The sequence below is a fragment of the Aethalodelphis obliquidens genome, unplaced genomic scaffold (assembly GCF_003676395.1).
Source record: "Aethalodelphis obliquidens isolate GAN/ISIS:26980383/991018 unplaced genomic scaffold, ASM367639v1 scaffold7, whole genome shotgun sequence".
In the NCBI taxonomy this organism is placed as follows: Eukaryota; Metazoa; Chordata; class Mammalia; order Artiodactyla; family Delphinidae; genus Aethalodelphis; species Aethalodelphis obliquidens.
The window spans coordinates 37134563-37157722 of NW_020837951.1; the positions used below are offsets into that span (position 1 = coordinate 37134563).

Below are 23160 nucleotides of genomic sequence, written 5' to 3' on the forward strand. Positions count from 1 at the left end.
ACCCTTTGCCCTTCACGTCTGTGGAGGCTTCCCTGGTTTCCCAACCTATGCTGCCTTTTATCAGACCTACTCATCCATCTAACACACCTTGTCCCATTGATTATTCCTGACTTGAAGCCAAAATTTTATGAATCTAATGCTCCTCACACATCTCCTGTGCCCTCCATCCACCTCACTACCCCTGTGTCATGTTGAAGTGCTGGCATGAAATCCTTATGGAAACATCCATCAAAGAAGTGGGGAAGGGGTTCTGAGAAGGGTCAGGACTGGGGTTTGAGGTTTGAGGGTGCCCAGGACAGGAAGAGATGATGTATATGATTTGCAAATAATTTCTCCCACTTTGTGACTTTTCTTTGAGTTTTCTTTTATTTCTTTTTTTTAATTGAGGTATAATTGACATCTTTGAATTTTCTTTTTTTCCCAGTTTATTGAGATATAATTGACATACATCACTGGATAAGTTTAAGGTGTCCAGCATAACAGTTTAACTTACATCTTCGAATTTTCTTGACGGTGTCTTTGTAGCACAAGAGTTTTTAATTTTAATGAAGTCCAATTTATCCATTTTGAGTTGACTTTATAGATGGCAAGTGTCGCAGCTTGTTTCTTCTTTGCATACGGATCTCCAATTCTACTCCATATGTTGAAAGGACTGGGCAGGTATATTTGAGCAGGGCAGGCTGCACAGGCACAGGGCTGCGCTGCCAGCTAGTCGGACTGCATGTGGTTGAGCAGACTGTGGTGAGCGTGTTGGTGCTCCATGGTGAGCAGAGATAGGATGGGCCGATAACCGAGGGCCTCGGTCTCAGGTCAGTTCTTTTTGAAGACACTTCTGGGGCTGGACCTTTTGAGGCGGCTCCCGGCGGTACTACAACTCCCAGCGTACATCGCGCGGGCCAGCCCTCCGCGGCGGGGGAGATCCCCGGCCGACCTGGATGTGTGGCGGCAAGGGAAGAGCTGAGCCGCGGGTTCCGGGTTTTTGAGGTTGACTTAAGGCTTTGGCCTCCGCGAGGGCTGAGCAACGGAACTGCGAGCCGTGTGACCTACCCACTCAGACACGCCCCCGGCCTCTGGCCCGCCTCTGCCTTCCCCTCTGGTCTGGCCCCGACTCGTTTCTTCTTCCAGTTTCCCGCGGGGAGTAACCCTTGACGACGACCAACCGCAGCCGAGCATTTTGCCGGCCGGGCCAATCTGAGGCGCGGGTGGAAGAGGCGGAGGTAGAAGCCCCGCCAGGCAGCCAGCGGGGTGTCCGTTTCTCCCGGAAAGGGTAGGCCGCCCCGGCTGGAACCCCGAGGGGAGCAAAAGAACCTTGGCGGGGTGCGGAAGTGCATGGGCCTCTCCGCTCTCAGTGGGGCGTCGGAGGGGCCAGGCTTACCCTTCAGCGGCACTCTTCACGTGTCTGGGCCCAGTCTCGGCCGCCATGGCTCACAGGACCCCTCCGGGCTCTTCAGCCTCACACGCCAGCTGCCTGGACCTGTGGAGGGAAAAGAATGACCAACTAGTTCAACAGGCCAAGGTAACGCGGTTGCTGGGACCCTCGCTTTGCAACCTCAAAATACCAGGAAAGGGGTATGCAGTGGATTCACGCACCCTTTAGGAGCGTGACCTCCCCTAAAGAGCCAGAAATGGCTGGTGAATGACATCCCTTGCCACAGCTGCAAGGGGAGAGGGAAGGACTGTACCCCACCCCACATTTGTTAGGTTGCTCAGGACTCAGGTCTGTCTCCGAGGCGACAGCAGTTGGCTCAAGATGCACTGGAAGGGCTCCGGGGACTCCTCCATAGTCTGCAGGGTAAGTAGCGCCCCCTCTCCAGTTGCAGCGAGTGGGGGACACTCTTCGTTGTGGTGCGCGGGCCCCTCATTGCGGTGGCTTCTCTTGTTGTGGAGCACGGGCTCTAGGTGCGTGGGCTTCAGTGGTTGTGGCACGCAGGCTCAGTAGTTGTGGCTCGCAGGCTCTAGAGCGCAGGCTCAGCAGCTGTGGCATACAGGCCTAGTTGCTCCGCGGCATGTGGGATCCTCCCGGACCAGGGCTCGAGCCTGTGTCCCCTATATTGGCAGGCAGATTCTTAACCACTGCGCCACCAGGGAAGTCTCCAAAGGGTGGATTCTTTATTGAGGCCATTTTGGTTGGGGTGGGGTGATCTCTTTCACCTGAGAGTGGTCTGTGAGACCAGCATTTGTTGCTCCAGGGCTCCCTGCGGCTGTTTCTGTTCTCCGCTTGGAACTGACTGTCATCTGCAATTTCATTACCCTGAGGGCAAGCCTGGCCCAGGGTTTCACTGAGGACCTGGTACAGGATATCCAGCAGGGCCTAGAGAGAGGTGAGGGCCAGAGATTGCCTTCCATGCCCCTGCCAGCCTCAGGCTGGGCTTAAGTTCTTGCAAGGGGGATAGGAGGAGCAACATAATCTGTCACCTCCACGGAGATGCCCTTCCCTGATCCTCCATGTGCTCCTTGGACCAGGAGCACCTTTGTGACCTTTGGGCTCCTGCAGAGAAGAAAAGCCAGAGATGAGGTCCCACCTCAGCTGTATGTGTATGTATACTCTACAGTGCTGGAGACCCAGGAGCAGCTGAAGGCCAGGCTGGAACATGGGCTCAGGGGGCTGTGGGACTCCGTCCTCCATGTTTCCTCCCTTCTGCCGGAGCTGCTCCCTGCCCTTCACCACCTTGCTGGCCTGCAGGCTGCCCTTTGGCTGAGCACTGACCGTCTTGGGGACCTGACCTTGCTGCTGCAGACCCTGAATGTTAGCCAGGTAATTCAGGTAGTGATCTGGATCTAAGGGTCTCTTTCCTCCTCACACCCTTCCTAGCTGTAGTATCATCATTATGTGTTGGAAAGGCTGCTGGGTTGGTGTTCAGAAGACCCAGGTTCTCTCAGGGACTCTTAGGTGACCTTGCTCTGGTTTGTTCCTCATTGGAGGGATTCTCTTGGGAGCTTGATTATCTTGGGTAGAATTAGAGCTCTCATGACCTTGCTGAAGTCACCTCCCAGTCTCAGTCTTTTCATCAGTAACCCAAACATGGTCGTTGCCCTGTGTCCTTGTGGGCTTATCCTGAGTGAGGAGACTCATTAAAATAGATCATCTCTGCCCCAGGTTTTTCTTCCTCCCTTTATCCTTGCCCCACAGCTATCGATCTCTTAGAATTGAGGGAGCAAGAATCAGGAGGATCCTTAAGTTCAAAGTCCAGCCAGGGTGGACTGAGATAGGTGAAGGGGTAGTTACAGGCTTGGAACCTCTGATCATCCTTCTTTCCCCAGAGCAGAGCCTCTGAGGATCTGCTGCTGCTCCTGAAAACTTGGAGGCCCCCAGCTGAGGAGTCAGATGCTCCGTTGACCCTGCAGGATGCCCAGAACTTGAGGGGTGTCCTTCTGACAGCATTTGCTTATCGCCAAGGCCAGCTAGCAATCTGACTTGTCCCTTCCTCCCCACTCCCTGTCTTAAGGGGTCCTCTGGGCTCATGTCTTCTCTATCCTCTACCCTTCAGCTCAGTAGAGCTTCTCTGTGCTCTTCTTCCCCATCATGCCCCCTGCCCTATTGGCCTCTCTAAGCTCACACCCTGGTTGCCCACAGGCCTCCAGGAGCTGATCACAGGGAACCTGCCCAGGGCACTGAGCAGCCTGCATGAAGCGGCCTCAGGTCTGTGCCCACGGCCTGTGTTGGTCCAGGTGTACACAGCCCTGGGGACCTGTCTTCGTAAGATGGTAAAGACAGTCTTAGGGTGGGTTGGGGAACCCAGGGGTGTTAGGAGAAGCTTTCTGCTTTGTGAGGGTAGCTGAGGCTTGTGTCCTCTCACCACTCTAGGGCAGTCCACAGAGAGCTCTGCTGTACTTGGTTGCAGCCCTGAAAGGGGAATCAACCTGGGGTCCCCCGCTTCTGGAGGCCTCCAGGCTGTATCGGCAACTGGAGAACACGGCAGCAGAGATTGAGTGTCTGGAGCTGCTGGTTGAGGTAAGGAACTGTGTCGGGCGAAGATACGGGGACTGCTGAGATGCTTGTGTTGGGGTAACTAGTCAAGGTATAAGTAGAAGGAAGTATGGTTCTCAGGGGTTATAGATACACGTTCTTCTTTTTGTTCTCTCTAGGCCTTGAGTGTCGCTCATATCCCTGAAGCCCCACAGCTTCTCATTGAGGTAGAGTTACTACTCCCACGACCTGACCCAGCCTCACCCCTTCACTGTGGCACACAGAGCCAGGCCAAGTACCTGCTGGCAAGCCGATGCCTACAGACGGGAAGGTGAGGTTCACCTTGCTCACCTGAGCTCCTCTTCCCACTTCTGACGCCTCCCCTGTGCTGTGACTCTGCTTCTGTTCTTACGAGTTGGGGGGAATGGACAAGTCAGGGGCAGGACATGGTTCCCCACTCTCAGCTTCCTGCCTTGCTGCTGGACCTGAACTGAGGATTCTTTACCCAGACACTAACCTCGTGTATCTTGAAAATTCTAAAGTCTTCTCCCAAATCCAGTCTGTAAGTAGTAGAGATCCATATTGAGCCCCAGTGTTGGAGTCCCCAAACCTCGCCCTCCCCACACCCCAGTGCCCTTAGCTAAAAGCCCTTGGAGTGCCCTGCTATGGCCTAAGGTGAGGCTCATGGCTTATGACTCTTCAGGGCAGAGAATGCTGCAGAACATTACCTGGACCTGCTGGCCCTGTTGCTGGATGGCTCGGAGCCAAAGGTGGGTATGTCGTGTTTCTCTGCAATGGGGTGGAAGGGTTGGAGTCTCCTTTGGAGTAGAGCAGGACTCCTTTTTTCTGACTTTTCCTCTGCTGTTCTTTCTGTCCAATCTGGGGCACCAGACTGGGAAGGTTCCCAGAGCAAGGGGGGATTTGGGCAGCAAGCAATGGGTGGTCTCTGCATGATACCAGAGCCTGGTGAAGAGGTTGGGGGTGGTGGCTCATGTCTCTTCAAGACATTGCATTCTCCTCCCACCCCAGTTCTCCCCACCCCCATGCCCCCGAGGGCCCTGTGTGCCTGAGGTGTTCTTGGAGGCAGCAGCAGCGCTGATTCAGGCAGGCCGAGCCCAGGATGCTTTGACCGTGTGTGAGGAGCTGCTTAGCCGCATGTCATCCCTGCGTCCCAAGAGGCCCCGGCTGTGGGAAGATGCCAGAAGAGGAACCAAAGAGTTACCACACTGCTCACCCTGGGTCTCTGCCACCTATTTGCTTCAGGGCCACGCTCGGGTGCAACTGGGGGCCCAAAAGGAGGCAATTAGTGAATTTAGCCGGTGAGCCCAGGAAGCCAACCAGGACCCTCCAGGAAATGTGGAGGGATAATTTTCTAATTGGGACCTGAGTTGGTGAGCTCCATTCTTATCTACTCACCCCTAGAGTTTCTGAGGTTGACTCTTCTTTACCCCTGCTCTGTGTCCCACTTCAGGTGCCTTGAGCTGCTCTTCCAGGCCACACCCACGGATAAAGAACAAGGTGATCTAGACTCTCAGTTTTCCTCTGTGGTGGTGGTGGCTTCCTTTCCATGTGTCCTAGCCCACCAGGAGATTTAAGAGAAAGGGACTCCAAACAAGAGATAGAGAGGGGACTTGAGGTGTTGGTGACAGTGTGGCTGGGAACACATGTCTTGACTTTGGGAGTGGTCTCCAGGGCCTGCTTCCAGCTGTGAGCAGGGGTGTACATCAGATGTGGCACTACAACAGCTTCGCGCAGCCGCCCTGATTAGTCGTGGACTGGAATGGGTGGCCAGTGGCCAGGATACCAAAGCCCTACAGGACTTCCTTCTCAGTGTGCAGGTGTGCCCAGGTATGTACATGTGCAAGACATCAGCTATGCACAGGTGCATAAGGACAGAGAGGGCCGTGGGGGAGGTACTTGGGGATTAGTGTAAGAGTGATGTTCCTTGATAGGAGGGGTGAATGGGGTTGTGCCTGTATATATATAGGGATATATCCAGGTGTGTAGACATATGCAAGACATATACAAGTGTGTATGAAGGCCTCTCAGGAGTTCTCTAGGCTTCCCAGTGTCTTCAGACACAGAGACCATAACTGTGCTGAGAATGTGTTGGGCAGGAGCAGGGTCAGCTGGGCCCTTTGTCCTGGGCAGGCAGTGCCCAGGGCTAGGCATGGTTGGCAGTGATGTACCCCTGGTACCATGTAGGCAAGACACTTCCCTGTTCTAGGCCTTAGTTTTCCCTTTTATAAAATGGTGCTTAAGTCTGTGTCAAGTTCTAAGGCTCTCTACTCTGGGGTGGGGCTACAGGTAATCAAGACGCTTCCTTTCACCTGCTTCAGACTCTGAGGAGGCTGGATCGGAGGGATGAGGCCACTGCTCTCTGGCGGAGGCTGGAGGCCCAAACTGAGTTGCCACAGGAGAATGCTGCATGGTGAGGTTAAGAGGCAGCTGGCGTCCTGGAGTCCTTGGGCCTGTTGGGAGTGGTGGTGAATGAAAGGGAGGGAATGGCTGTGCAGTCTTCTGCCTGTCCTCCCTTAGACATCACCCTTTTTGTTTTCAGGTCTCTCCCCCTGTACCTAGAAACCTGTTTGGGCTGGATCCATCCCCCTGACCATGAAACCCTTTTTGAGGAATTTCGGACGTCTCTGCTGGAGACTTGTGACCTGTAGCTGCCACGTTTCAAAGAACCTGAGCTGGGGCCTCAGTGGGCCATCTGTGGGGAGGGCTTTCTGCTATACCATCCTTGGGGAACATGGCTGGAGCTGACCATTCCACTATAAGTCTGGCATTGGAGAGGCTGGTGGTAGTTCTCCAAAATTTGGTCTGGTTATTGCTGTTCTGGTTCCAGAAGAAGCCCCCATTCCACCAACAAGGCATTGACTTTGCTCATAGCACCTTTTTTCCTGTTTGCCTTTTCATGTGTTGAGTAAAATTTCATGCCTATCTCTTGTCTGCCTACTACATACACTTGAGTGGGAAGACAAAGCTGTCTGATTCAGTTGAGTGCTGGTTGTCTATGATACCTTCTCCCAACATCATCTACCTTATGAGCCTCAGGAGAAAGGGCTACAGGAATCCTTACTCAGGTGGCAGTGCTTTTAGTCCTTCTTGTTGCCTAAAAGTAAAACCCCAAAGCCCAGGATCCTTTGTGAGGTGACAGAATGAGTGGAGTTAGGTCTGGAAGGTGGTGTCCTCAGGAGAAGGGCAAGTATCTGATTCTTAGAGCAGAGAGACAAGCAGACCTGAGTCTCTCAGAATGACTCCCCACCCCCTCCCTCATTCCAGATTTGGATTTCCACTGTGTCAGTCAAATGTGACTGTGTGGATAGGGGGTGAAGGGTGAATTCAGTCAACAGGCCCCCAAAGCTGCCTATTGAATATAGTCAGGGCTAGCTGGCATTTTGGGCCCGAGGACTTCAAGTCTCAGCCTACAATTTTCTTGCTGCTTTGGGTTCTGTTGAATCTGCTGTGTGTTCTGTAGTTGCCTAGTGACTCCTCTCTGGACTTGACTGTCCTCCCTCGTTTAGCCATAAATATTAATACCTGTTGGTAAGAGGAAGCATATATCTCTAAGCCCTGAGGAACTATAAAGCCTATGGGATTAGGATTACCAAAGGGTGCAATGACAATAAAGTAGAGTGGATTAAGAGCTGGGATGCTAGTCAGAGTCCAGAATACAGATGGCTGGAGCCAGCGTATTGAAGGAGCAAGGAGAGGGGTTAGGGTGGAGACTCAGGTTTTGGGAGAAGATGGGTGTGTAGGTTATCACTACAACAGGACTAGACTAATACAAGGGTTCAATCCATTGTGCCAGGTTTTAACAGCAGGATAAGCTCAGGAGCCAATGAACTGGAGCCAAGTGGGAGAGCCTGCCTCCCAGGGATAAAGCCTCTCCTTTCGCCAGTCGATCTGGCCCTCTTCCTTTCGTTGATTGGTCGAGAATCCCAATCCGTCGAGGAAGCGTAGCGTTGCGGCCAATTGCCGTGGCGTTACTAGGCGTGTTGCATCCCTGAGGCGGGAGCCGGGCAGCAAGCGAATTTCCTGATTGGCTCCGGTCCGCGGGTTGCTGGGGAGAGGCGCGGAGAGGCGGGAGGGAGTCCCCAGGGCAGGCGCTGATTGGCTGAGGTGAGAGCACCTCTCCTTCCGATGATTCGGCTCTTCTCGGCTCAGTCTTAGCGAAGCGTCTGCAGCCGTCGTTTGGGTGGTTGCTGCCGCTGCCCCCTCGCGGATCAGGCGTCAGCGTCTCCCGCCCGCCCGCCCACCGCCCCGGTGCCGCTGGGAGGAAGCGAGAGGGAGGCCGTCTGCGGGTTTGTCGCTCCACTCGTCCTCAGCCCGGGAGACCCAAGACCCGGCACAGTCGGTCGCCTGCCACCCCTTGTAGCCGTTACCCACGGGTCGCCACAGCCGCCGGCCGGGAGAGGCGCGCGCCATGGCCTCCGGAGCTGAGTGAGTGTGTGCGCGCGCCCGTCCGCCCGCCGCGGGTGCGCGCACCGGCTGACCCGCTTCGCTGGGTAGGCCCGGCCGGGCCTGGCTGTGGGCGCGTCTAGGAGGTGGAGACAGGGAAGGAGGGAGAGGAGAGGAGAGGAAGGGGGCTAATGAGGAGCCGCGGACCCATTTGGGCCCGGTTGCGCCCCCGCGCGCCCCCTAGGCGGGGCTTGCGTTGGGCCTGGGTCGGGGCCTGGGCCAGATCGTGCTGTGTCATGCAGGCCCGGGCCGGCATGACTGGCTCCTCTGGGCGGCCGTCCCGCCCTAGTGAGGTCTGCGGGCCCACACTGCTGGCGCGGCGCCCCGGAACCTGGGGGCGCCCACCTGCGATCCGGCCTGCCACCCGCTCTAGGCCTTTGGTCCCCAGAGAGTGCAGGCCCTGCGGGCCCAACGCCCTAACTGCGCCCGGTGGGCGTGGACTTTGGGCCACGTGAAGGCCTTAGGAGCCCGGAGACCGAGGCGGAGGCCGGAGCAGGGGAAGGCCTGGCGAGCTCAGGGAAGCTCACGACGGCCACTTTTAGAGCCGGCTCGGCCTGGCTTGTGGTTGGCATCGTCTACGACTTGAGTGGTGAGAAGCTGTTGGGGAGAGGCGGGCCCAGCCTTTCGCATCTGGCCGCCTTCATACTTTAGGCCTGTTGTTATTCATACGAGAAGGCTTTAGTTAGTTTTCCTTGATGTTGTGAAATGAGGTTCAGTAGGATCTTGCTAAAATTCAAACTTCAGTTCGTATTTTGTGAGCTTTCTAGTTTCAGCCTTTGAGGTGTGAGAGTTAGAGATGCCTTAACTAGTCAAAGACACGTTCCTTTCCCTAAGCAGTTATGTTGAGCAATCCTGGGCCCTCTACTAAGGAAAGCATCAGATAAAACCTGGCCACCTCTACCTATTTTAGAATTAAGAGCTTTAGATACTGGTGGGGGGGGGGCGGGGGGAAGACACCCTCATCCTATGGAAACCCTTCTATGCAAATCACCTTCCTGACTTGAGAGTTTAGTTTTTTTTGAGATGTGTTCCTTTTTCTCAAGTTTCTGAATTGAGGTGAAGTATCACTCAGGTGCCTATTTAAAAGGACTGCTTAATAAAGAATTAAAGTAGTCTCTTAGTCTTTAGTTTCCAAGACTAAAAGTCCAAAATTCTTGGAACCTGGCATCATAGACAGTTTCTGATCTCTAGGTCATCTTGATGACTTACCTGAACTCTGTCCAAGTCCCCTGTGGCCCATTGGGGTTCTGGAAAGGGCCTGACTCATGCATAAGACCAGTGGGATGTCCCCAGAGAGCCTCCGGGACAGCTCTTGGCCCATGATCAAACTGAATTCCCTCATTTAGAGATTACTTCCTTTGATCTCAGTAGATAGATGTGGAATTAAAGGTCCTTACTTTAAGGGAAAAGCATCCCACTCATCTCCAGTGCTGGGGTCAGGAATGGTAGGCAGATTGGAGGTTTTCCTAGGATGCAGCTTTGGGGTTAAAATACAAACTGATGACTAGAGGCATCTGGCATTTTGTTTTTCTCTAGCCCTGGTCCTATACATCAAACGGGAAGATGGGCAGCCCTTGAAGGGTATTTTAATGCATAGGGGAGACGGAGAATGGATGGATTTAAATTGCCCTCAACTCTCATATTGACCATGCTTGCTTTCTAGGGTGTTGATAAGCATTGGAAGAGTATGCAGCATTGTGATCACCACCTTGGGGTTGGGGGAGGCAAGTTTAAACCTAAGGAAACTCCACTCTTGGAAACTAGTTTAAAGGGAATGAATAAACTAGTTTAAAGCCTATATGAGAGGCTCAGCAGAAAACTTTCAACCTTTTTAGATGAATGGGATTTGTATTTCTTTTGAGTGTATCAGGACCAAAAGATGTAAAAAATCCCGTAACTCCCTAGCTCGTATTCTAGAGCATAGGCATCTTTTTTCTTGCAAGTTGTGAAGGTATTTCCAATAGGAATACTTTTTTGTCTTCTTTTGTTGACTGATAGATGCTTAGAACGATGCCTGACGTATTTTTTATGTATATGTATACACACACACACACACACACACACACACATGTGAATTTGTTGAATGAAGAAATAACCCGTGGAAAAGCCTCCTTTTTATTTATTTCTTGGCTTCTTCCATTGTCTGGCCCTCTTATTTTGGTTAATGCTCATGTTTTCCTGAGCCTTACTAAGAGGGGGTAGCTCTTCAGAGGGAGAGCCCACTGTGTCTAGTTAGTGAAGGCTGGAGATGAGCTAAGTGAGAAATTGGTGTCAGATGAATGATCTTAGCTTCTAGGGAATGGTAGAAACTATTTAGATAGTTTAAACTCAGTTCAGACTCAGGCAACCTTGATTTGGGTGAGAGGGATTTGGCTTTGCCCCATGTCTCAGCATTTCTTGGTTTTAACTTTTTGAACCAACCCCATGGAGTTGTGTGTCTTTGCAGAGGTTTCTGAGATTCCTTTTGAGCTTGAGCTTCTTTCTGATGAAGGTTTCAGGTGTGTTAGTGTTTTGTGTGTGTTTTTTTTTTCCCAAATATGATTGTCTTTATACTTTGCATTCCTGTGGTACATAGAATGCTCTGGCGTTCAGCAGGTTTAGCCAGTAAGAAGGGTAATTCTAATGATTCTTCATTGTTCCAGGATTGCTCTGTGGGGCTTGGGGCCTCCCTGAGCCCTACGGGAGACTGTCTTGCTTGCTTCCTTCTGCAAGAAGGTTAGCAAGGAAAGAGCTTGTGCTATGTTCTGCAGTGCTAATCATTCTGGCCGTTGATACCATATGTCAGGCGTTGTGTTGAACTTGTATACATTATCTTGCTTAAGACAGTAATCCTCTGAGATGGGTGCTACTATAGTCCCCATTTTACAGAAGAGGACATCAACCTCCAGAGAGGTTAAATAACATGGCCAAGATCACAGTTAAGTGGCAGGGTTGGGATTCAGACCCAACAGGTCTGACTACAGAGCCCCTTCTCTTAATCGCTATTCTATACTGTCTGAGACTATTTTCATTTTGCTAAATACTGCTCAGTCTCCACTTTTATTTTGTTTTCTTAGTTTCCTGACCCTGGGGCAAGATCACCTGGGACCTTACAGCTAGGATACCAGTACTCAGAATACCAAGAGTTGCTGGTAGAGACTGGTGGGGCCCTTGCTGGAATATGTTTTGGAACTGACTTCATTTTCTCTTTCTAGTTCAAAAGGTGATGATTTATCAACAGCCATCCTCAAACAGAAGAACCGTCCCAATCGGTTAATTGTTGATGAAGCCATCAATGAGGACAACAGTGTGGTATCCTTGTCCCAGGTAAGTTGGGTCCACAGTCCAATCTTTGCTTATTGCACTTAACCTGAGGGCTTTTCCCAGGTTTCTTTTCTCATTTTTCTTGCAGTGACCACAGATAGAGTGGGGTTTACTGGGAATCCCAACCTCCAGGGCTGCTGCTTACCCCCTGGCCCAGTGACCCAAAGGCCTTAACCTTCTTTCCTCAGCCCAAGATGGATGAGCTGCAGTTGTTCCGAGGTGACACAGTGTTGCTGAAAGGAAAGAAGAGGCGGGAAGCTGTGTGCATTGTGCTTTCTGATGACACATGTTCTGATGAGAAGATTCGAATGAATAGAGTTGTTCGGAATAACCTTCGCGTACACCTGGGGGATGTCATCAGGTGTGTGTGGGGTTCTTGGCCCCTCAGGGATGGGAGGCCAGAGACAGCCTGCATTACAGGCAGTACCCCCACCAAGGCCTTGGCAGCTGCAGATATTGGGAGCTTGCAGGCCATGGGAAGACTTATGTTTCTAGGTTGTCTTTAGGTTTTGGTTCTGCCTCTGGGACTTCAAAGCCTGCCTTTGCATGACCCTTGGGACAAGTTGGCATTTCTATGACTTTCTTGGTACCTTTATATTTTTCTACCAGAAATATAACTTATCACACCTTAGACCCTGGTTTAGGATGCCATTTGAGTGTTTGTATCTGCCAAGTAACCTTACAGCTGGGTTGCATTAATGGCTTTTGTTGGGGCTGGAATGAGATGGGAGTATGGGCTACGAGGTGGACTCGTAGCAGGTTTGTATAAAGATCCAAGTTAATCTAGGAGAGAGGCATAGTTTGAGCCACACCTAGGATAGCACCAGTCTGAGTGATTTTAGACTTAACTTTAGGCAAGAGGCTTCCCCATCTTGGAGTCATCTCTAGCCACTGCTACCCAACCATCTGTCACTTGGCCAGGAGCATCTCAGACTTCTGATTCTTTTCCATGGATTCTAGGTTTCATGTAGCCTTCTTCCTGGAGGTGCTTAGTCACTTTCTCAAGGTGCTCTGACCACCTGACTGAGATTATTTTTTCACTTCTATTTCTCTGACCCTGACACTTGTCAGACTAAGGTCTCCCTTTGTAACATTGGGTTACCAATACTGACCAGAATGGGTCATCGTTGGATATCTCTCACTGAAGACCTTCCCTCTTGTGTCTTTGTGAGGGTTCCAGATGTGTGGGTCTTCCTTTTGGCTCACTGATTGGGAGTGGGCCACCCCAGCATCTTCTTCTAGAGGCTCCCCCTACTACCCCACCCTGCGTGTGACCTGTTCTGCTTGGCTGTTTCTTTGCCCTCACTCCCACCCTACCCTCCTGCCTCTCTTCACCTAAAGCCATTCCCTGCCTTTTCTCTTTTGCTTGCCATCGGCTGTCTATGCCAGGCCCTTTTGGACACCCAGTGCTTGGGGCTGCAGTTTGGTTGGTAACGTGGAGTCTGCTTGTCATCCTCAGCATCCAGCCATGCCCTGATGTGAAGTACGGCAAACGTATCCATGTACTACCCATCGATGACACGGTGGAAGGCATCACTGGCAATCTCTTTGAGGTTTACCTTAAGCCGTACTTCCTGGAAGCTTATCGACCCATCCGGAAAGGTGAGAAATAATTCTAGGGACTGAACTTAAGGGTGATTGTTTGTAGGGATACCTAAGAGTAAACCTTGGGATATCTTTGTCTCATTCTCATATGTGTGTCTATACACACACATTCTGTACATATGCTCATGTGTACTCTCTCCTTCCCCACTTCCTTCCGCTCCCCCATTTCCCCATTCCCACTCCTTGCTCCAGTAGAGTAAGCTGTCTTCTCTTTTATCTCTGAAGGAAGAGGTGGGCCATTTTGGCTGTCCAAAGTGTACTTAATATTTAGCACAGTTCTACCATTGGTGGTTGTCGTGAAAGCCTGGGTTATCTATACCCCAGAAGTCAAAAACCTTATGGGCTTCTTTCTGACACGTCAGGTTTTGTTCACTATCTTGAGTGGCAGAGGGACTCTTCACAGTTTACTTTCTATTTTTGCCTAATGCTTAATGAGATGTGGATGGGAAGGAGAAAGGGCAATATCTAGTGAACTTGGCATTCTAGATTCTAGGTTTTGATGAGGAATTCTCACTTGGTCTGGTAATAGATACCTCTAACTGCTCTTGTGCTGATTGCTCTCACAGGAGACATTTTCCTTGTCCGGGGTGGAATGCGTGCCGTAGAGTTCAAAGTAGTGGAGACAGATCCCAGTCCTTACTGTATTGTTGCTCCAGACACAGTGATTCACTGTGAAGGGGAGCCTATCAAACGAGAGGTGAGTTCTCTCCCTGATCCCGGTACCCTACTTCGTGATTACTTAGTGGGACAGTTGTGTGGTAGTTCCAAAGAATATCCAGACTTGATAGCTAAGCTTCTTCCCAGAGGTGGAAAACCTAGGTATTCATTTCTGGGCCTAGGTGTTTCTTGGAAGTATCTGATACCAATAATTTTTAAAAACCTAGATTGAACCTAAAAGGTCTAAGTGGTTGGAATAATTTTTGAGGAAGTGGTGCTGATGCTGGCATCTAGACCCCTGTGCATTTCCCACAGTTTCTAGCTTCAGGTCTTAGGGAAGCCCATCCCAGTAAGACTAAGGACAGTGTGATAGGGAAAGGCTATGCTAGAAATCTTTGCCTTGGCATAAATAAATAATTAAGTAAGTAAATAAAACAAAAGCAATAATTGGGAATTCCCTGGCGGTCCAGTGGTTAGGACTCTGCACTCTCACTGCTGAGGGTGCAGGTTCGATCCCTGGTCAGGGAACTTAAGATCCCACAAGCTGCACAGCACGGCCAAATAAATAAAAATAAAAACAAAACAAAAGAAATCTTTTCTTTGGGATTTTTAGAGTTTTCCTTTGAGGCATGATCCCCTTAGAGGAGAATCTTCTCATACAGCAGATTTCTCTACATCAGATTTGGAGAAACTCACCTTTTGCTGATAGTAGTATTCCTGCCTTCTCCTTTTCTTTGTCTCTTCCATATTCAGGATGAGGAAGAGTCTTTGAATGAAGTGGGCTATGATGACATTGGTGGCTGCCGGAAGCAGCTAGCTCAGATAAAGGAGATGGTGGAGCTGCCCCTGAGACATCCTGCTCTCTTTAAGGCAATTGGTGTGAAGGTGAGCATCCTGGGCTCTGTAGGATATAGTCTAGGGTGGTGATTAACAGCTACTTGCTGTCTAATTCTAGGACGTCTTCATACATGTGTTTCATCATTGCCTTGGATTAGAGAGGAAGTACTGTATTTGAGTTTATAGAGGGCTCTAAATTCATTCATGCTACTAATGATCTACAACAGAGTGGGCCAGTTAAGTTCTCTGTTGTTTTTTTTTTTCTTAATTACAACCCTTTGAAAGGTAAAAACCATTTTCAACTAATGGACCCTGTAAATAAAATCTCACCATAGTTTGCCAACCTGTGTAGAACAGTGCTGCCCAGTAGAAGTAGAAGTTAAGGAAATTTGCAGAGTGTGAAGGATCCTGAGTCCAAAATATTTGCGAACTGCTGGTCTGAAATGTAACATCCCAATCATTCCCATATCATGGGACACCCTGAAGATGAAAGACAACTTCAAAGAGGAATACTTGTGGTAGTTGGTAAGGGAAGGCATTCCAACATGATAATAAATCCTGGAGGGTTGGGATAACTGGAGTGAGTGAGCCTCTGGCCGACACTCTTAAATGTCTAAGGTAGTCCTTGGTTCTTGTCTGTCTAAATTCAGGCCCTTGGCCTAATGGCCTCTTGCTTTTCCTAGTCCCTTCAGACTTCAGACTCAGTCACACTAAGAGTCTCTTGGTGTGGTTTCTCTGCTCTTTGTCTCCTATGCATTCATAAGTATTGTCAGCTTTCTAGCAGTATTTTCTCTGCTGCTAAGAGGAGTGAGTATGGTCTGAAGTAAACTGTCTTCCTAGCAGCTGCTGCTTGAGGGCTCACTCTTACTGGTGTCAGAGTTGAGCTCTGATTCTCACCCTCTCTAGATGGAGCCCTTGTCAAGCCATTTTAGGGTGGCTGGGGTTGGGAGAAGGCGGGAGTCTGAACCTAATCACACCTTCTGTACTGGTCCTCAGCCTCCTCGGGGAATCCTGCTCTATGGACCTCCAGGGACTGGAAAGACCCTGATTGCTCGAGCTGTGGCGAATGAGACTGGCGCCTTCTTCTTTTTGATCAATGGTAGGAGCCTTGGTTCACTTTGTGTTTGGCTGGACTCAACTCTGAGCTGAGCGTGACCCAGTCTCATGAGCTGGAGAACTCATGGACATGTTCATTTGTATACCTATGCTTGTGTATATTTCAGTACCTTTATTCTAAAGTACATTGCAGACAGATAAGCAACAAGGGGATGGTATTCTACTCTGGTGCCGCCTGATCTGTCCCCACCTTGAGAAAGATTGTGGACAGACTAAAGACATTTAAGAGGAGTAAGTTAGAATGAGAACTCAAAATGTCCATGCTTACTTATTTGAGAGGGTTTGGGGGAAGACTGGCTGAGATCAGCTATCTCTTTGAGAATGAAATTTAGCTGGTAGAGGTCCAACTGGTGTGCTGCTTCTGCTCTGGCCAGAGGTCTCATAGCATCTGCTGTGATCATTTCATACTTCCAGCTCAACTGTTCGATAAGTGTATTGAGCTCCTTGACTTTTTATCCTGGCTTGGTGGCTACCCTGGGATAATGGTTGGTAGGGGCTGTGAGAAAGTAAGTAGAGGTTATTACCATATTCTCACCTAGGACCTGTCTCTGGACTGGGCGAACAAGATAGCTGATTTCTTTTGAGATTGAGAAAGGATATAGTTTTGTCATTGTATCCATTCTATATGCTTTCAGGTCCTGAGATCATGAGCAAGTTGGCTGGTGAGTCTGAGAGCAACCTTCGTAAAGCCTTTGAAGAGGCTGAGAAGAATGCTCCTGCTATTATTTTCATTGATGAGTTGGATGCCATTGCTCCCAAAAGAGAAAAAGTAGGAACTTACCTGAGGGGATAGTGGGGTGTTGAAAGGTCCTGACTTCACTTCTGACCAGACATTCTGTCCCGACAGACCCATGGGGAGGTGGAGCGGCGTATCGTATCACAGTTGTTGACCCTCATGGATGGCCTAAAGCAGAGAGCCCATGTCATTGTTATGGCAGCAACCAATAGACCCAACAGCATTGACCCAGCCCTACGACGATTTGGTAAGGTCCCCAAATTTCTTTTTTTGCTGTCCTTGCTCTTGGGGAGATTGTGGCTCTACTGGCCTTAATCCCATTGATCCCACATCTGTCCTTCATCTAAGTCATCTATTCCTGAGGATTTCTTGAAGCTCTTTGCAGTGTTAGGGCCCAGGGTTCCTTTCCCTTTTTCCATGTCATGTTTAGGGTGACCACCCATCCTGGTTTGCCTGAGACCAAGGGATTTCCCAGAATATGGGGCCTTCAGTGCTAACTTCAGGACATTCCTGGGCAAACTGGGATGGGTGGTCACCTTAGGCCTGCCCTTTCTTCCCTCTGCACCAGAAATGATTCCTGTCTATGTTTACGCACTGTCTCACAGGTCGCTTTGACAGGGAGGTGGATATTGGAATCCCTGATGCTACAGGACGCTTGGAAATTCTTCAGATCCACACTAAGAACATGAAGCTGGCAGATGATGTGGACCTTGAGCAGGTGGAGTGATGAAGAGGGCTGGCCAGAAGTTAGGATATCTGTTTCCAGGCAGTTGAAGGGAACCGACTAGGGACATAAGCTTCAGATGTGAGGCAATTGATTTTGATTCTTGTGCAGGGGAAGGGAAGTGATCTCAGATTGAATCCAGGAAACTAGGGTTGGCATGTTTCTCGGTTGACACTGAATTAGAGTGAACCAGAATTTGGGGGGCAGCTTTATTTCCAGGCCCCGAGTCCAGGCTTGAATACTTAAAACCCAGCCGATGAAAGGGCCACTAGTATGTGTTCAGGGAAATGGAAGGACCCAGAGATAGAAGTCAGGGGAAGGGACCAGGATTCTGTTGTCTCTGAGCTTCCTAAGGCAGCTAGGTCTCAGAGACAGCATAGTAAGAAGATCTTCTCTCTGCAGGTAGCCAATGAAACTCATGGGCATGTGGGCGCTGACTTAGCAGCCCTGTGCTCGGAGGCTGCTCTGCAAGCCATCCGCAAGAAGATGGACCTCATTGACCTAGAGGACGAGACCATCGATGCTGAGGTCATGAACTCCCTGGCAGTTACTATGGATGACTTCCGAGTAAGGGCCTCTCCCATATCTCAGGTACACACACATGCACTTTGATCTCCCCTGGCAAGTCTCATCCCCAGTTTTTCTTCCCTTTTTAGTGGGCCCTGAGCCAGAGCAACCCGTCAGCACTGCGGGAAACTGTGGTAGAGGTACCACAGGTGACCTGGGAGGACATTGGGGGCCTGGAGGATGTCAAACGTGAGCTTCAGGAGCTGGTCCAGGTAGGGTGCTTGGTCCAGGGTGAGTCACTGCGTCAGTACGTTGTAATTGAGCTGGGTGATATTGGGGTGTTGTCACATTCATTGCAGAAATTGTGAGCATAATTCGGGAACCTGCTATTCTCTGGTTGGAGGCACTAAGGAGCCTGCTTTTAGGGAACCTGGGTCTTCACCATGGGATGGTGTGGGAGGATGCTTCTGTTTGGTTAGGTTTCTTTCAAACTATGGAGGTATCCCTGAACCCTCTTTGCTTTTCCTCCTAGTATCCTGTGGAGCACCCAGACAAATTCCTCAAGTTTGGTATGACACCTTCCAAGGGAGTACTGTTCTATGGACCTCCTGGTTGTGGGAAAACCTTGCTGGCCAAAGCCATTGCTAATGAGTGCCAGGCCAACTTCATCTCCATCAAGGGTCCTGAGCTGCTCACCATGTGGTTTGGGGAGTCTGAGGCCAACGTCAGAGAAATCTTTGACAAGGTGAGCTATAGGTGGCTGGGCTATCAATTCACTTGCTTGGGGACAAGTTAAGGGTGGAGGCTATTCTTTGGGAGAGTAAACACCATCTCATTCCGGCAGCTCAGCTAGGGCAGTGAAGGTCACTTTATCTTCCGTTCCTTCTCCGATCTGAGAGATCCGATTGTGCTAATGCTTGAGTCCATCTGTCCCCTCACACAGGCCCGCCAAGCTGCCCCCTGTGTACTGTTCTTCGATGAGCTGGATTCGATTGCCAAGGCCCGTGGTGGCAACATTGGAGATGGTGGTGGGGCTGCTGACCGAGTCATCAACCAGATCCTGACAGAAATGGATGGCATGTCCACAAAAAAAAATGTGTTTATCATTGGCGCTACCAACCGGCCTGACATCATTGATCCTGCCATTCTGCGACCTGGCCGCCTTGATCAGCTCATCTACATCCCACTTCCTGATGAGAAGTCCCGTGTTGCCATTCTCAAGGCCAACCTGCGCAAGTCCCCAGTTGCCAAGGCAGGTGCAAGGTCTTGGGGTCGTGGTGACTTCTGTGAATCTGCAGGCTGTGTGGAGTGGTGTTTGGTTCCTGGACAGGATTCCGTTGGGGATTCCTGGGGTTATGGTTGAAAAGGGAATATGGAAGATTTGGGGGTATTAGGGTAATCTAGAATAAGGAATAAAACGGGGTGGCAAAAGATGGGACAAACTGGAATTGGGAGTGTTTGGATGGTCAAAGATCCATGTATCACAGGGGAGGAGAGACTGAATGCTAAGATAGATATGTTGCTTCTTTTAGGATGTGGATTTGGAGTTCCTGGCTAAGATGACTAATGGCTTCTCTGGAGCTGACTTGACAGAGATTTGCCAACGTGCTTGCAAGCTGGCCATCCGTGAATCGATCGAGAGTGAGATCAGGCGAGAACGGGAGAGGCAGACCAACCCATCAGCCATGGTGGGTCTGCATCCTTTCCCCAGATGTGCCAGTTGTGGGAAGCCAGGGGACAGTCTCCACAATGCCCTAGAGTTAAGAGTATAAGATTTTGGAAAGATCACCTGACTGAGATGTTTAGCAGGGCATCAAAGAGAAAATGCTGAGCATATAACCTCTTCAATCAGGAATTATAAAGGCTGAGAAGAGATCAGCAGAGAAACACATAGAGCAGGGCTAAGAACCTAGTGTCTGTGGACCTATCCTTGGTGTTCCATGGACCCCTTGAATTAAATGCACAGTTTGGTGGAGTGTGTGTGTAAGCTCAATAAAGATAGGGACTCTATATCATCTTGCTTGTTTCCCATTGTATCATGGCACAGTGTTAGAGACTGACTTCGCGAATAAAGAAATAAATGGCTTTCTTTACCTTTTAGAGGGGGCCTGTGACATCTCTCCTTCGTCTCATCAAAGCTTATAAACTAGGGCTTCCCTGGTGGCGCAGTGGTTGAGAGTCCGCCTGCCGATGCAGGGGACACGGGTGCGTGCCCCGGTCCGGGAACATCCCACATGCCGTGGAGCGGCTAGGCCCATGAGCCATGGCCGCTGAGCCTGCGCGTCCGGAGCCTGTGCTCCGCAACAGGGAGAGGCCATAACAGTAAGAGGCCCGCGTACCGAAAAAAAAAAAAAAAAAAAAGCTTATAAACTACTGATACACTGATCCGAGGGCAGTCTCATAAATCATAGCAATTGAGTGGCTTCTCAGTAGAAGAGATAGGGTGTGAGCCTGGGCTGTGAAGAGAGAGAATTTGGGTAAAGGAAATAAGGCGCCCAAATAACCCGCTTGAGAGGTAGGATTACGGGAACTGGGAAAACCTGGGTAGAATTGAAGACATCATATGTTGCTGGAAGTGAGGCCAGTAGGTAAGGTGTAATCTAGATGTGATAAGCACTTTGACATTTTCTTTTTAAAAGTTTATGTTTTTGAGGTATAATTTACATATTGTAAAATTCGCCCTTTTTAGGTGTACTATTTCTGTGCTTTTTGACAAAATATATAAGTTCTATAACTACAGTTGAGATAGACAAATTTCCATCATCCCCAAAAGTTCCCTCGTGCCACTTTTTAAATTTTTTTTTATTTTTTGGCCGTGCCTTGCAGCACACGGAGTCTTAGTTCTCCAACCAGGGGTCAAACCCCTGCAGTGGAAGCGCGGAGTCTCAACCACTGGACCGCCAGGGGAGTCCCTCTCATACCACTTTAATCAGCTTCTTTTTCCCACCCTAAGCCCTTGGTAACCACTGATAAGAATTCTGTCCCTACAGGTTTACCTTTTCAAGAATGCGTTGACAGGTTTTTAAGCAGGGCAGTGACTCGGTTTTAGGAAGATTGGCCTGGCAACCTGTTCAGGAGAGGCCCAACTTATTGGAGAGGCCCAATCCTCTAAGCCTCTGCCATAAGCTACTGCAGTAATGGGGTCAGGAAGGCCAGGGAAGGAATGCAGGCTGAGCCTTAACTAGCCCCGGTGGTCTGTGTTTACCTTTCCTGCAGGAGGTAGAAGAGGATGATCCAGTGCCTGAGATCCGCCGAGATCACTTTGAGGAAGCCATGCGCTTTGCCCGCCGTTCTGTCAGTGATAATGACATCAGGAAGTATGAGATGTTTGCTCAGACCCTTCAACAGAGTCGGGGCTTTGGCAGCTTCAGGTAACTAGGTTTCAGTGGGCAGTGCTTAATTTGTCTTGGATAACTCTACAGCCAAGGTAGTTGGAGCCCTAAGGAGGCTAGAATGGGTAGTTGTGAAAATCCTAAACAAGCCCTGCCCTAACCCTCTTTTTTGCCTCTGCTCTCGTGCAGATTCCCTTCAGGAAACCAAGGTGGAGCTGGCCCCAGTCAGGGCAGTGGTGCTGGCACAGGTGGCAGTGTGTACACGGAAGATAACGACGATGACCTGTATGGCTAAGTGGTGGTGGCCAGCGCGCAGTGAGCTGGCCTGGCTGGACCTTGTTCCCTGAGGGTGGGGGCGCTTGCCCAGGAGGGACCAGGGTGCGCCCACGGCCTGCTCCGCTCCTCGGTCTGAACAGTTCAGCCGCAGCCAGATTCTGGACCGGGGCTTGCTGTTGCAAAAAAATACAAAACAAAAGCGATAAAATAAAAGTGATTTTCCATTTGGGAGGCGGAGAATGAATTACCATCAAGAAATTGGGCCTTGGGCCCATGCTCTTTCTGTTGTAGTTTGGGGCAGTGCAGGGGACCTCTATGGGTGTGAACAAAGGCATTATCGCCATTCCCCACGGTAAAGCATCTGCACTTCACTCAATGCTGCCCAAGCCCTCCCTTCTTCCCCCTACCCAACCTGGGTAGGAGGGTGAAGGGCTACAGTTGCTGAGTGTTTATATAGAGAGTAGGTTGGTTCTTATTTTACATGCTTTTGAGTTAATGTTGGAAAACTAATCACAAGCAGTTTCTAAACCAAAATGACATGTTGTAAAAGGACAATAAACATTGGGTCAAAATGGAGCCTGAGTCCTGACCCCTGTGCCTGCTTCTTTTCCTGGGAAGGGCCTTGGGCTACTCCAAGAGTGCCAAGGCACTCTTCCAAATGTGAAATTCTAGAATTAAGATTGCACCCTCTTCCCCTACTGATAAACATTGGTATACTGCTGCCTCGCCCAGTGTCTGCAGTATCACTGGATAGGACTGCAGTGGAGGGAGAGCAGCCTGATGGAGCTCCAGATGTGGTGAATGTGGGATCCTCTACCTGTATTTGATGTGGATGGTGAGATTAGGCCTGCAGAGTCCCCTTTTCCTGACCAAGGCTGAATTGGGGTGTCCTCCAAAAATCTAAAAGTTGTAGAAAGATACAGTTTCTGTCTGGAGATGGATGTTCTCTTGATGCATCTAAAAATTTCATATATTCATGTTCTGGTTGAGGATCACTTACAGTTATGTCCACCTTTATGTAATTTGTATTATGAAAACATAGCTTTTTTTCTAATATAAAATTCTAGTATTGGATGTGTTTCTTTCTAAACGAAACATCCTCCCCTGCTCCTCGTTTTTCAGATGATTGCTTGCATAGTTTTGTCCAGGTATAGAGTATCCTCTTCGTTCAGCAAGTACTAACGTAATCACTTCGTGCTTTTGGGATCAGTACCTCGATGCCTTATCGAAGAAGGAGTATGGTGCAGAGAAAATAATCCACTGAGTCAAATTAGTCATTCTAGTACTTATACCAGCCTCTGGTTTGATCTACATAGGTAGGTAAACTACAAGGACTCAAGATAGTCTGATTAAACTAGGGGTGATTAAACTAGGGCATCTTGAACTCATGTGCTGTGAAATAGATATTCTTGCACTTTTGTGATTTGCATTGACTGTCCCTTGTGACACTTCCTCCACTGGATCCTGTCTTTGGTCCTCCTTTGGTTTTCCTACCATTTTAGGTATCCTGACGGCTTAGCTTTCAGTCTTCCTACTCTGGACATTGTCACTCTATCTCATCCCTGTGGCAACCTAACCTCAGTAAGACCAAAGACAAGGTCTTTTGTGGTAAAGACATTTGGTACCTCTGCATCAAGCTATGGGAACAGAACAGAAGGCAAGATCCCACAAAATAGGTAGAGGTACTGGATGATAT

At 49.8% G+C, this 23160-nt stretch overlaps 2 protein-coding genes across 9 annotated transcripts; both read left to right on the forward strand.

Annotated features, from left to right (window-relative positions):
• The first annotated feature begins 16 nt into the window (after nt 1–16).
• Nucleotides 17–6850, forward strand: FANCG (FA complementation group G). 7 transcript variants are annotated; one of them, XM_027105599.1, is made up of 15 exons: nt 17–1267; nt 1410–1516; nt 1702–1792; nt 2190–2321; nt 2553–2755; nt 3262–3397; nt 3575–3705; nt 3806–3952; nt 4087–4238; nt 4611–4677; nt 4937–5226; nt 5379–5425; nt 5600–5755; nt 6215–6338; nt 6468–6850. In XM_027105599.1, the coding sequence occupies exons 2-15, from the start codon at nt 1421–1423 to the stop codon at nt 6574–6576; spliced, it is 1881 nt and encodes a 626-aa protein (XP_026961400.1). In that variant the 5' UTR covers nt 17–1267; nt 1410–1420; the 3' UTR covers nt 6577–6850. The 7 variants fall into 7 exon arrangements, 5 of the variants coding, with proteins under 5 accessions (XP_026961400.1, XP_026961399.1, XP_026961402.1 ...); XR_003432606.1 differs by having other exon boundaries at nt 17–1516; nt 6247–6338; nt 6468–6587; XM_027105598.1 differs by having other exon boundaries at nt 17–1516.
• Nucleotides 6851–7967: 1117 nt separating this feature from the next.
• On the forward strand, nt 7968–22046 carry VCP (valosin containing protein). 2 transcript variants are annotated; one of them, XM_027105595.1, is made up of 17 exons: nt 7968–8353; nt 11566–11677; nt 11863–12035; nt 13134–13276; nt 13846–13976; nt 14690–14821; nt 15770–15872; nt 16525–16658; nt 16737–16872; nt 17231–17343; nt 17752–17916; nt 18006–18128; nt 18389–18601; nt 18800–19108; nt 19389–19544; nt 21073–21227; nt 21378–22046. In XM_027105595.1, the coding sequence occupies exons 1-17, from the start codon at nt 8337–8339 to the stop codon at nt 21481–21483; spliced, it is 2421 nt and encodes an 806-aa protein (XP_026961396.1). In that variant the 5' UTR covers nt 7968–8336; the 3' UTR covers nt 21484–22046. The 2 variants fall into 2 exon arrangements, with proteins under 2 accessions (XP_026961396.1, XP_026961397.1); XM_027105596.1 differs by having other exon boundaries at nt 8038–8418.
• The last annotated feature ends 1114 nt before the right edge of the window (nt 22047–23160 follow it).